The following is a 14134-nucleotide window of genomic DNA, read 5'->3' as shown; positions in this document are numbered from 1 at the left end:
CTCTGATCACTGACAGAAGAAGCCATAAAAGTGAAACAAAAACCAATGCTTTGATTTTGAACATTCCCCCCCCCCCGCCCGCCAAAAAAAAAATGTACCCTGTAGTGGGGCTGAACAGTGTCCCCTAAAAAGATAAGTTTAAGCCCTAATCCCAGGTTCCTGTGAAAGTGATCTTGTTTGGAAATGGGGCTTCGCAGATGTGATTAAGTTAAGGATCTTGAGATGATCTCATCTTGAATTAAAGGCGGACCCTACGTCCAATGACTGCTGTCCTTTGAAGAGAAAAGAGAGGGATATTTGAGACAAGGAGGAAGAGACGCACATGGAAGAAGACAGAAGCAAAGATTGGAGCTGTGCTTCCACAAGCCAAGGGGCACCAGGAGCCGCCAGAAGCTGGAATCAGCAAGGAATAACTCTCCCTAGAGTCCTTGGAGGGAGCATGGCCCTCTCAACGCCTTGATTTCAGACCCTGGCTTCCGGAACTATGAAAGCATAAACTGCTGTTGTTTTAAGCTACCAAATTTTTGGTGATTTGTTGCACAACCCTAGGAAACTAGTACTACATTCCCCAAAAGTTTCTTTTAATTAGTAACATGAAATCTTGAACCAAAAAGTCATTCACTAGTCTGTAGACAAATGATCAATGATCTTGCCGTTCCAAAACAATCCATACGCATTATCATCCTGTCCTCACTACACATTGGTTTTTTGTTGTTGTGATCACTATTATTCTACTTTAGAAATATAGCCAGAGTAGGGGAAAATGGCGTGCAGAACCCCAAACCTTACCTAGATGATTGCTAAGATGAATCTTAACATGACTCAGTCCTAAAACTGAGGTGAACGTGAGAAACAGTGAGACTAAACAAAACCTTTGGCTTTCCTGGGGCTGAAGCCTGATGTTAATCAAGGTTGGGCCATGTGTCCTTTCTCCAGAGTCAAACTTGATCTTAACTTCCTGGCCTTAGAAATGACTATTCAGCTACTCCCTGGTGAAGCAGTCCCAGGCAGCAAGAGCGTTAGACAAAATGGTGGTAATTCTCGTCTCCTGGGCCTCCTGGTTCCAGTACCACAGACAGCCTCACTGCCCCTGTATTCCAGGTCAAACAGAATTTCAGCCGACACAAGCCCACAGGAAGGCGGCCACCTGTGTCAAGAATGGAACAGGCCTTCAAGATGGCCCATTGAAATCTCATCTTCCCACATTACAGAAGAAGAAAATAAGGTTCCAGCAAGCTAAGAGACTTCTCCCAAAGCCCGTAGCTGGTTAATAGCTGGGACGAGAACACAGTCTCCTGTCTCCCATCAGGATTGGTTTACGAGGCCAGGGTGCTTCCATATCTAAGTAGAAGAATTACACTAACGAAGGACATGGAAGAAGGGAAGACGAAAGGGGCCAAAATGGACAGGAACAAAGACTAGTGATCGCCACCAATTTCTAGTGTACAAATATTATCAATCACTTTTGGAAAACCTTTGGTAGTTTCCTGAACATTCTACAAGGCAAGGCCTGGACACTGACAAACATGAGTTCAAATTCTGGCTCTCCGGCTTATCAGTTGTGACTCTGAATTAACTATTTAAACTCTCAAAGCCCAGGATTCTTCATTTATAAAACGGAGACGTATTACCTACCTTATTAGGTCATCGTGATGATGAAATAACAGAGTAAAGTGATCTCAGTTATGCGACAGCCTACATGCAGTATGCACCATTAATTTAAAGTTAAGAATGCTACACACGGATTCCATTTACAGGTCACCTTTGGAAGTGGGAAGAGGATGTAGTTAAGGAGGGGCCATGGAGGAGCTCCCACTCTCTTTAAGTTTTATTAAAGTTGGTGCTTTGTATACGAGTGTTTGCTTTATTAGTCTTCATAAGACTTTGTTTTAAATACGTTTTTTAAAATTTGCGCATGGAAGTTAATAAGTGAACAGCTGTTATTATAATTTTTATTAATAGACAAGTGTTCGCTTCTTACTCCATGCTGAGCACTGTGCTTGGTCACAAAACAGGGGATACTCAGGTGAGTAAGACTTAGTCCCTCCTGTCAAGATTCAAGCCTCCAATTGGCAGGGGTTACAGCCTTATAACCATAAGAGCAGGCAGAAAGCAGTAAGTAATCGGAGGGGTAAAAAGAAAGAAAAGAGACACCAAAGCACTTGAGGAGGCTTTCTAAGGCTTCATCACAAAAGTGGCAACTGAAATGGCCCTTAAAACCTGAGCAGAATGTTAAGGAGAGAGAACGAAAAGATGCCCAGCTAACAATGAGCAAAGGTACGGGGTGGAAAACCAGCTCGATGAGAAAGATCAGAGACTAGAGGTTGCAAAATCAGAGAAGCCAGGCACAGATGGTCAGCACGGAGGTATGCTATGGACACCGAGAGAAGAACATCGGATTTCTTTCTCTAAGCAACGTTCATGTAATAATACAGGGGATAAAAAACAGCTTTCATGGTGAGAAGGAGGTGGGGGGCACAGTTGACCACATTTAAAGATAACTTACACCTGACGCTACGTAAAGCAAAGGATGGTAACTGAAGGCCATGGCAGTGTCTGGATGAATTTTCGGTCAGGGGAGGCCTTAGCATATGTCTAGAGAAAAGGGGGGGGCGACAGAGAGAAATATAAATGCAGACCAGGCAGGAGACAGGCATTTCCCTTCAGGTACCAGGACCCAGAAAAAGCAAAAGGAGCAAGGTCAAAAACAAAAACAGATTGGCAAACAAGATGAGACTAAGAGTTGTTTTTCCTGAACTAACAAGAGTCCCCAGGGCATTTTGGAAAAGGACTATAGATGATCATGCATACAAATGACAAATGTCTTCCCTCTACCCCCTGAAAACACCTTTTCCAAGCACTGTTACCTTGCGATGCAAAATAAAACTTGTAAACCATTGTGTTACAATAGAGCAAAGGATCTAGTTGAGGAGAAGAATAGGAGGTGTCTTTACAAATTTTTTTTTTTAATTGAAAAAAATATTATGACATAAAGGATGAAGTTCTCAATAAAATAAAAATTAGGACCATCTGCCCATGATTTCACCACATCAAGATTTCAAACCAGCCACTTTGGAAAACATTCTGGCAGTTCCTCAGAAAATTAAATGTTTAATTACTATATGATTCAGAATTTTATTTCTAGGTGTATAATCAAAGAATCAAAAACATGTCCACACAAAAACTTGTACACAAGTGTTTACAGCAGCATTATTTATCAGATTCAAAAAGTGGAAACCACCCAAATGTCCATCACTTGAAGAACAGGTAAATAAAACATAATATATCCAGACAACGAAATATTATTCAAATAGAAAAAGAAATGAAGCGCCGATACAGACTACATGATGAAACTTTAAAACATTATGCTAAGCGAAAGAAGCCAGATACAAAAGGCCACATAGTGTACGATTCCATTTATACAAAATGTTCAGAACAGGCAAATCTATAAAGTGAGAAAGTAGCTTAGCGGTTGTCTTGGGATGAGGACGAGGGACAGGGAAGGGAGGGTGGCAAGTGGCTGCTTAATGGGTATGGTTCCTTGTTGGGGTGACAAAAATGTTCTGAATAAGATAGTGGTGATACCTGCACAACTTTGCTAATATACTAAAACCACTAAATTCACAAATTGAAAAAAATTAAAAATAAACAGCAGCGACGAAAAGATTCAAACGAGCCCATGGCTTGGGTAGGAAAGAACATGAAGGTATCCACACACACACACATCGCTGCTCCATCCACACACACACACATATCGCTGCTCCGCACGTCCATCGATAGGCTGCTCTTCCCAAATACTGCTATGCTGAAATGATGCCACAATGACACTAAACCACAAAACACCAGTCCACTCATTCCACGTGCTCAGATAACAATTAATAACTAAAATGTATTGAATGTTTACTTTATGTCAGATACTATATTAAGCACTTTACATGGACTAGTTCCTTTTAGTTCTCACTGCAACCCTTTGAGGTACGTAGTATTATCATCCCCATTTTACAGATGAGGAAATTAAGGCCCAAATAAATTTCATAACTTGTGCCACAGGTCAACCAGTTAGGACTTAACCCCAGGCAATCTGACTCATGAGCACTATGCTCTTCTGCCCTAAATGACTCTGTCTCCTTAAAATCACATGCAAGATTCACTGACATCCTAGTATAAACCAACACATGAGAGGCTGGAGAGTTAAAAACAACCAAAACTATTAACTCAAATAGCAATCATGGACAGAAAATTAGAAAGACCCAAGGCTTTGAGGATGAGACTAAGCCGAAGGTTGCATTTCATGTTACTACAAACACTGAGAAACTGAGTGTGCAACCCAAGTATGAAATTCTAGATTTTACCCACTACATTTAAAACGAGGGGTAGAGTCTACAGCCATGCTACCCCGACCCCATCTGATCTCAGAAGCTTAAGCAGGGTCGGGCCCGCTTAGTACTTGGATGGGAGACCACCTAGGAAGACCAGGTGCTGTAGGTGCAAAAAATTAAAAAATAAGGGATCGTAAGCTGACAAGGTCCTTGCAATCTGTGAGGTCAACCAAGGGCAGCCTCGCCTAAAAACATAAATAAATAAAAATTTAAAAGATAAATTAAGAAATAAAATTTAAAAACTAGGGATTGATTATTTATTATCTCCCTGCCCACAATAATCTAATAATCTAAGTGGGGGCACCATCACAAATACAAAGAAAAACACTATGTACTGTGACTGCTTAGCTATATACAACAGCATGACATATATGTTTACACACACTGGTGCTCACTAAACCGTGAGGGACAGATGGCAAATTCTAAGTCCTAAGTCACAGGGGAGAGAGATGAATAAGGACAAAGTAATCAAAGAAGACTGCTTGCAGGGGGCCTTCAGGACTAGCGTTTAGGAAGGGGCAGGAAGGATAAAGGTCACAACTCAGGCAAGTTTGAGAGAATAAGGTTGGTTAGATTGTTCCTAGGGCAGCAAAGATGCCTGTCTGATTAAATTAAGGCGTGTGCAGTGTTTAATGTACTGGGAAATAAGAGTGGACAGGCAGGAAGGGGTTATATAAGATCTCAAAAGTCAAGGGGAGTTTTTAGACTTGATGGAATAGGAAAAGGTAAAATCATGCTTTAAAAAAAGTTGTGAAAGCTTTCTCATATTAGTTGCATACATCATAAGAAAGAAATACTGGCTTAAATATATTTGCTTACTCAAACCTGGAATTCCATCTAATATACTGTTTTCAAACTTCATTTTAAATACTGAAGTTTTTTTTTTTTTATAGCTACTACCCCCAAGGCATCTTAATTTCTTAATTTCAATAGAGTTAAAATATAATTGTTCGAAATCGCAATCCTGAACAAAACTGTGTTGTTATGGTCCCTTCACAAAACCACTTATCACACTGGTAATGTGCATTAAATTTTCTCACACTTCATAGCCTGACCTGTAATGAATCCACATCTTAGTGAATAGGCTGCCCCTTGGGGGGGGGGGATGTATTTTTTAACGTGAAAAATATTTCCTTGAGCTCAGTCACTGAAATTGTTTTATTTGATAATAAAATTGAATGACAACGTAGCCAACTTTTTTCCTGAGTGAAACAGAAACTTACAAGTGCCTAATGCACTGAAATATACCTATCGAATACATAGTCAGTCGCAAGTCTATTTAATCGGACCCCTAGGAGAACTTCTCTTCGTACTTTCCTGCCCCCGAACTCCTGACTCTTTCCACAGGCATCCACCTGGGTCTCAGGTGCCTCCGAGGATTTGTGCTTTCGGGCAAAAATCTTACTAAAGAACAAGCCCAAGAAACAGGCTATCCTGTAAGGAACCAAGGGACTTAGTTTATGCCTCGGTGTGCCCCTTAAGCAAGCCCACCTCGCCAACTCTGACCGGCACGCAGGTATCCCCACTTCGCGACAGCGGGCTGCGGCCAGGTAACCCCAAATCCCGGCCAGGGCGCGCACCCACCTGACCAGGGGCTCCTTCTCCGGCACGGCGGGCTCCTCCAGGCACTTGCACGGACAGCAGCAGCACACGGTCCTCAGCCAGTCTCTCAGCCCCATGGAGAGCGAGCTGCCCGGCCGGCGCCGGGAGACTCCGAGAGAGTCGCGGCTGCGAGAGCACGCAGCTGGGGCGCGGCCACCGGGCCGGCGTCCAGGTGCGGGGACAGTGGCGGCCCGGGCGTCGCGGGCCGGTCCGTGCGCATCACGCCGCGCCCGGTGTCGCGGTCGAAACAGGAGCCGCCTCCACCGCCCGGCGTCTGCAGGGCCGCGCGCTTTCCTCCCCTTGGGTTTTGTTCGGGGCGGGTGTTACGTTGGGGCTTTTTTTTTTTTTTTCCCTCTCTCTTTTAATTCCCCCGGCACAAATTGGGGCGCATGCGTCCCGCAGACGCCCCGCTGCTGCCCTCTCAGGAGGAAGCAGGGACTCCAGCCAGACGGCAAAATCCAAGGGCACCGACGCGCGACCCGAGCGGCAGGGAGGAGGGGGAAAGCCCTCGGGTCACGGAGCACGAGGTCGGGCTCAATCTATTCATACGTTTTATTGGCTTCACTCCCTGAGGACGGTAAACGTCCTCCTCCCGCCCCCACGCCTTCAAAGCAGAGTTTAGGGCATTTTTAACAATTCAGCTCTACACAGACTAAAAATTAGCAAAAGAGCATACGGATTGACCCATTATGGAGGTGGGTTTTTTTCAGTACTATAGTCACAATGATTTTACAAAATTATTTCCAAGCCTCCCTGTCCTTGAATAACCTCCTCAAGAAAGGCAACCACTATCAGTTTCTTGAGATTTTTCCAGAGCTATTTATGTATGTATTTATATGTTTATGTATATATGTAGTTGTTTATGTTTATACAAACTTGTAAGTATATGTACACGAATCTCCCTCCTTTTTTACCCAAGCAGTAGGGTACCACGCACATTTCTGCCCCCAGCTTGTTTCACTAAGTACATCTTCGAAACTATTCCATAGCAGCACATATATATCTTCCTCTATCATTTAAACAGTTGCATCTTATGAAGTCATACGGATGCCCATATGTTATTTAGCCAGGCCCCTATTGATGTACCTTTAAGTGAATTCCAGCCTTTTGTTATTAAAGTAATGCTGCAATGAACGTCCTTGAACGATGTGTTTAGACGTGTATCTATTGAGTAAATGTTTGGCAGTTGAATTGCTGGATAAGATGCCTTTTTAAATTTTGATGGCTCTTGCCAAATTGCCCCCCAAAGAGGTAAGTCCGGTTTACAGTCTGACCAGCAACATATGAAAGTATCTATTTTCCTGTACCCCCACCAATGCAAGGTACCATCTAATTTTTATCTTTGCCAATCTGAATTATTCAACAAATACTACTGAGCATCTGTCATGCATCAGGCATGTTCTAGGTACTGGGGATAGAGCAGTGAGCAGTTTGTTCCTGCTCTCTTGAAGCAAACATTCTAGTAGGGGAGTTAGACAAATAAAAACAGCACATTATTCAGTGTGTTAGAAGGTGATAACTACAGTGGAGTAAAATAAGCCTGCCAAGGGGATAAGAAGTGACAGGGAAGGATAGGATATGTGTGCATGTCTGTGTGTGCGCGCGCACACACTGGGAATAGGGGGAGTGCCTACAATTTTAAATGGGGTGGTCAGGAAAGGCCCCCGATATGGTGACATTTAAGCAAAGATCTGGAGGAGATAAGCAATCTAGCCCTGATGTCAGAGGAAAGAGCATTTCAGACAGAGCGAAGACCAGGTGCAAAACCCCAGAGGAGAGAATAAACTGTAGGGTGCCCGAGAAGCAGCATGGATTCCAGGGGCCTCAGAGACCCGTGGGCCAGGGGAAGAGTAATAGGAGATGATGGAATGTGGGACCCTGTAGGACTTTGTAAGGACTTTGGATTTTGCTCCATATGAGCTGAGCAAAACTTCAGTTGGAGGTTTTGAGTAGAGAGAGTAATATGGCCTACCTAGGTAGCAATAGGATCCATTGGCAGCTACGTTGAGAAGAATTTTGGTGCCAAGAGCTGTTTTAGGGAACTGCAACTGGAGGCCGTTGTAATGATCCTGGTGACAAATGACAGTGGTTTGGACCAGGGAAGTGGCAGTAAAGGAGGTAAGAAGTAGTGGGACTCCAGATGGAATTTGAAGGTAGAACCACTAAGATTTGCTAACGGATTGGAAATAGGATATAAAAAAAGAAAGGAGTGATTGCAAACTTTTGAGTTTACAATCTGTGAAGGTTAAATTGCAGTTGCCTGAAATAGAGAAGAGTGTGGGAGGAGCCAGTTTGCAGGGGTGAGGAGGAAGAGCAAGAGTTTATTTTCGGAAGTGTCAATTCTCATGGGTGGTGTAATAATTTTTAAACTGTGTCACTACATGTAGGTTTGTCCTGTCCTGGCTACATTAACAGGCCGAAGGAACTTATCAAGTGCATATTTTTTGAGAGACTAGTTGTTGAGGGAAAGAGAAGAATAAGAGAAGATCCCTAAGGACTCTGACTTAGTCGGGGAAATATGGACCCATCATGAAAAGTTAACAGGACATGACAGAGTACTGGGTGTCACCAGGCTGCACAGGGCTGGTATCAAGCCCAGCACCATGTCATTTATCACTTGTAATTGTACCAGGATACAGGCTGAGTGTTGTTCTTGTCAACAAGCTCCCTACAAGCTGGAAAATTCACTTGGTAGAATGCACTGTGTTCTGAAATTGGATTTTAGATTTGAGTCAATCCACCTGGGTTTAGGTAGAAAGTAGATAGAAGCAGCTGCCAAAATGTAAACTCAGCCAGCATGAAGATGAAATTTAGGGTCTGACAGCTACTATGGACCATTGGAGTTGGATTTGTTGAGAATAGAGAAATCAGAGAAGGCATTCAGCTCCTGGAAAATAGAGGTACTAATTTTAATCTTAGACAAGTCACTTAATTTTTCTGAACCTCGGTTTCTAACCTGAAGAAGGGAGATGATGAGTCTGACCTTAACTACTAGACAAAGCTGTGAGACTCAAATGAGATTGTTTGAAAACCATAAAGCACTATAAAAATACCAGAACTTAGCACTATTGATTAAATCCAAATAATAGAGGCCTGTCGGGCAAAACGCCAGTTCCAATACTACTTGGTTTGCGTGTGACAATGTTTCTTTCTACATATGTGCCTCAGTAATGTGTGGGTATCTTTGAAGTGGTCTGTTTCATATGGGATATTTCTAGGAAGCCCTAGAACCACGTCTGTTTAACAAACTTGACTGAGAGGTTTATGCTCCACTTTACTAAGGGTCATGCGTAGTGGTTGCCTGCTCTAACAATTATTCATACTTTCGACTTAAAATTAATTTTAAGTTTTAAAGGTTAAAAATGAAACATTCCTCTAAAAAATAGAAATATTGCTGTTAAAGTTTCCCCTGACCACAATCCACAATCCACAGTCCTGTCTCCTTCCAGCCCTCCGCAGGGTAACCATTATTATCAGTACAAACTATTTTCTGGACATACATACACACAGGTGTCCCTTCGATGTATGTGTAGTATCATTGTGTGTGTTATTTTTTTTATAGTGTGTTTTAATCAATATAAAAGGTACTCATTAATCTCTCTGCCAGCTTTTTTTTACTTAATACAGTTAAAATGGCTTACAGACTTATTCTTATTAGTACACATTATACTGCCTCATTTTTTCAAATTGATATGAACAGTCTATTTCTTAGTTGTCTAAGGGTAATTAAATGTGTTTTCATAGTGCTTATCTTCCCAGAAGTTGGATACCTTCAAGAGCTCCCTGTGTTTTAGTAAACTGGACCTCTGAGCGGCATGACAACGCCGCCAAACCTTGCAGGTCAGCTTCCAGACAGCTGCAGCCACATTTGGGCAGCCCCATTTCTTGTTTCAGACATCCTTGCAGGAGAGCAGTGAGCTTTCCTTTTTTTAGAATGATGCTAGATTGTTCCTACTGCCTGAGTCTATGCCAACACACCTACCACAGGCGACAACAGCTGACATTTACCAAGTACCCCTGGGCACCTGATGTTGGGGAAGTAGGCCGTCCTCTGGGGCGACTGGTGACTCACAGACTCATCAGCTGCTTGTTTTCAAGGCAGAACTGCTGGTCTATATTTTCAGATTTTTCCATGGCAGGGAAAACTCTAGAGTCTGCTTTGAAAATAACTAGTGTAGCTTGAAGTCCTCCTTCTTTAAGAATTTACTGATGACTTCTGTAAGCTGGAGGAAAAGGCATATGTGGGGTAGGAAAAAAATGGAAAATCAAAATACTTAAGTTGCAACATCATATCATTAGCACATTCCACAGAAAAGCTATGCTTGTGTCATTCAGTTATTCATTCAATAGATATTTATTGAACAAGGTGTTGGAGATACAGTGGTGAGTAGAAGGACACGCTGTGTCACAACATCGAGAACAGTGCAGGCACATACTAGGCACTTAAATGTGTCGAATTAAATGTGTGAAAGCCAACAAAGAACTGTGTTGTGAACCCAGAGTTTACATGAAAATGTATGTTTAATTTCTCAAGGCTATTATTTATGAGCTGCCCAAACCAGTACAGATAATCTAAAGAGCACTCTTTTCCTTAGAGAAAACAGACATCTTCTGAAACAAGCCAGTACCCCTCAGCATCATCACTCACACCAAGGACCCAAGACGAACAGCTAACATGCCTTCTATCTCTGGAGAGGTCATATTGGGGAGCAGAATGACTGGATGTCGCCAAGGTAAAGTGTTCCTATCAGGTCCCTTGTTTCTGCCTCTGCAGTACGTCCCACCTCTCCTTTTGGTGACAATACTTTTTCTTTGAGAAACACCCCTCCTCCAGTCCCATGGCATGGGCATGACAAAAAATGAACTCCTCTCCTTCCTCAACCCCTAACCTCCCACGAAAGATGGGCATGTGGCCACGAAGGGCCAATCAGGCACCCTTTGTGAAATTTGCAATTTAACAGCAAGGACTCAAAGATGGAAAATGGGTGGAGTTGAGATGTGAATTACTTTCGAGACAGCATCTTGAGGAGGAGACCCAACATCAGTTTGCTATTTAGATGCCTGGACCTTTTCCTGTTCCTTTTTTTCTGAAATCTAGTTGTTCTGGCTGTTTAGTTTTCCCATCATTCTGTGGGTTACTCCCTAACTGTTAATTGATACTTTTTTCCACTTTTTTTTGCCTGAGTTAACCAAGGTCAGATTCTGTTGCTTTCCAAACTAAAGCCATACAGTTCCACTGAGGAAGGTTAAGAGGCAAGAAAATGGTAATTGTGATGAGAGAGAGAGAGAGAGAATTAGAAAAAAAAAAAAACAGTTCTCTTTTTAGGTTAGGCACAATTATCCAAAGTTTGATTTACTTGATATAGTCAGGTAATATCTTTTATTTCTGTTTCTCTGCTTGGTTTCTCCTCCCTGAAGAGAAATAAATAATATCTGCCATCTGAGAATCCTTTAGTCATATTACTCTGTGGTTTCCCATAATGCAAAATACTTTCTAAATTTTCAAAATGTTTTTATTTGGTGCAGTCTGTTGGGCAGTTTTACTTCCCTTCTGTTCTCCCAAATATATACTCTGAGAAAACCTTAATAATCAGTCTTTGCTCATTCTTCAGTTCCCATAGACAAATATCTTTGCTTACTTCAAAATTTAGTAGCAAATCTTTGCTAAACAACTTCATACTTAGGAATAAGTCTAACCTTTAAAAAGGATGCTATAGGAGAGAATAAAAACATGAGGTAAGCTAGAAGAGGTATAGAGCATATTAAGAGATTCTTCAAGAAAACTTGATTCTTACAGTCCCACCAAGAAGGGAATCTAACCCTGTCAACTCTGTATAATACCTTCGCGTCTAGATTTTTGTGACCCTTTTTTTCCAGGTATTAGTCAGCAAGCAATTGTAAATGACAAAAAAAAAATCACTCGAACTGGTTTAAATATAAAAAAGAAATTTACTGGTTCAAGTAACTGGAAAATTTCGAAGTAATGCTAGCTGTAGACGTAATTGGATCCAGGCACTCAGGAGAAAAACAAGGGTTAGTGTCTGCTGTAGATGGAATGTTTATGTATTCCCCAAATTCATATGTTGAAACCTAATCCCCAATGGAAATTGAAGGTGAGGACTTTGGGAGGTGATTCTGTCATGAGGGTGGAGCCTTCCCAAATGGGATTAGTGCCCTCGCAGAAGAGACCTCAGAGAGCTCCCTCATCCCTTCCACCATGTGAGAACACAACAAGAGGACGGCTGTCCATGAACCAGAAAGCAGGTTCTCACCAGACATCGAATATGCCAGGGACTTGATCTTGGACTTCCGAGCTTTCAGAACTCTGAGAAATAAAGATTTGTTGTTTTTCAGCCACCAGTCTATGGTATTTCTCTTACAGCAGCCCAAAATGACTAAAGTACTCTCTTTTCCTCACTGAGCTTTGAGTTGGTAACACTCTTCAGGCCCCTAGTAGCCCTGGATTGCACCACCTTTTCTGCTGAGATTATCATCAGAAAGAGAACCACTCCACCCAGTTAGTCTCGATCAACAGGCCCAGGCCTGGCTTTCCTTGGCCTGAAATGGAACCAATTGCTATTTCAGAGGGAGGGAATACACCTACTGAGTCTTAAGCACACCTTTGCATTGCTTAAGTGAAGAGAAATGTGGGGACAGGAAAAGTAAGCCAGCTGGACTAAGAGGGTGAGAGTTTCCTAAGGAAAATCATCTGGAGCCACAAACAAAGGAATGGTTGCTGGCAAGGCAAAAACAATACACGTCCACTACACTCAGTAATGGCAGCTGCTGATGCGCTGGTTCAGATGTGGTTATGTGTGTCCAAGGAGCTTCTGCCAACTGGAGTGGACAGAAAGCACTCCGCAGAGAAGAGCCAGCCCATGGTTCTGTCAGGTCCAACACCCAGCAACTCAGACGACAGGAGCTTTCTGCAAGAGGTGTTTCCAGATCTCCCTGCATCCCCTAAAAATTTCCGGTGGTTCATAAATGAGTTCGGCAGTATCTGCATCCTTCGGTCAGATTCTACCTCATTCATTGCCTTATGCAGCAGTTGTGACCACCTAAAAGTATTCAGTTCAATGAAGATTTATTGAGCGTCAACACTGCTCAATCTCTCATGGAATACAAATTTGAACAATAAGCAGTACTCACCCTCAGAGTACTACCCAAAGCAAAGACTGGAAAATTATGAAACCGAAACCTTCTATATTTCTCTGAGCCTCAAGGCACCCTTCTTTTTGATTCCTTACCTCACCCCTGACTTTACCATGTTCAACTAGCCTGGCATTTCTAACTATACACCCGTAGCCAACCAGCCCGCCATAGCTTCACAGCTAACTCTACTGCTGTAGCTAACTATCCTCCTTTAACGAGCACTTTTCGGATGACCAAAAAGTTTCAATTTTTAGCCCCACAGATGTGACCTAATATATGACTTTTTCCCGCACCTATAAGATCACTCCCCTACAATCCCAAATATTTTACACTCTGCAAAATCTCTCCATATTATGCCTAACTAAAATTATGCCACACTGGTTTCTAACCCACTTAAACTATTTAATGACTATTATTAAGCCCATTCTATGCAAGGTGACATGAAGTTCAAAATAGAAGAAATGCATCAAAAATGATTTTGAAGAATATGTGAGCACTGTTCATATTTCTATGAAAGGCCCCAAAAATTTGCCTGAACTTCATCCCCAGATCCTACCAATCTGAATTTTAATAGATGACCAAATTTATGCCAGCGTGCTTTCAGTTTCTCACTCATTTATATTACTTCTTTCTCCATAAAACTCACAGAGATACATAAACAAGCCAGAACTCATCAACTTTTGCACACGAGATCTACACAAGCAAAACTCCATGTACAGCTCCCCAAGAAGATTGTAGTATGTAAACCCTCCTGTCATCCTCCCTGCTGCCACCTTGTGGATTTCCATTGTAAATGAACTGCGGTTTCTGTGGGAATGGATTGCAAATGGGTTAGAAAGCTTTCTTTCCCTCAGCAGGTGGAAAGTGGTTGCAGCTAGGATGCCTGGGAAGACTTCGATCTTAAAGGGCCAGCTCACTATTCAGATGGAAGGTTTAAACTGACGCTTGGCTACACCTAACCTGTTTAGGGCACTGCTAAATGGAGCAGTAAGCCCTAGCTT

The 14134-nt window shown here is 42.4% G+C and overlaps 1 protein-coding gene across 1 annotated transcript in view; it reads right to left on the bottom strand.

The window, feature by feature from the left end:
* Positions 1-6283, bottom strand: part of MREG (melanoregulin) — a 52061-nt gene extending 45778 nt beyond the window's left edge. The window contains exon 1 of the mRNA XM_016156805.2: positions 5964-6283. Coding sequence (XP_016012291.2) covers positions 5964-6058 — 95 coding nt within the window. The 5' untranslated portion in view covers positions 6059-6283. The remainder of the gene's footprint in view (positions 1-5963) is intronic.
* Between the last annotated feature and the right edge of the window lie 7851 nt (positions 6284-14134).

Source organism: Rousettus aegyptiacus, unplaced genomic scaffold, assembly GCF_014176215.1.
Source record: "Rousettus aegyptiacus isolate mRouAeg1 unplaced genomic scaffold, mRouAeg1.p scaffold_m13_p_2, whole genome shotgun sequence".
NCBI lineage: Eukaryota > Metazoa > Chordata > Mammalia > Chiroptera > Pteropodidae > Rousettus > Rousettus aegyptiacus.
Note: the sequence above shows the minus strand (reverse complement) of the source record. Positions and strands in the feature narration are given on the sequence as shown.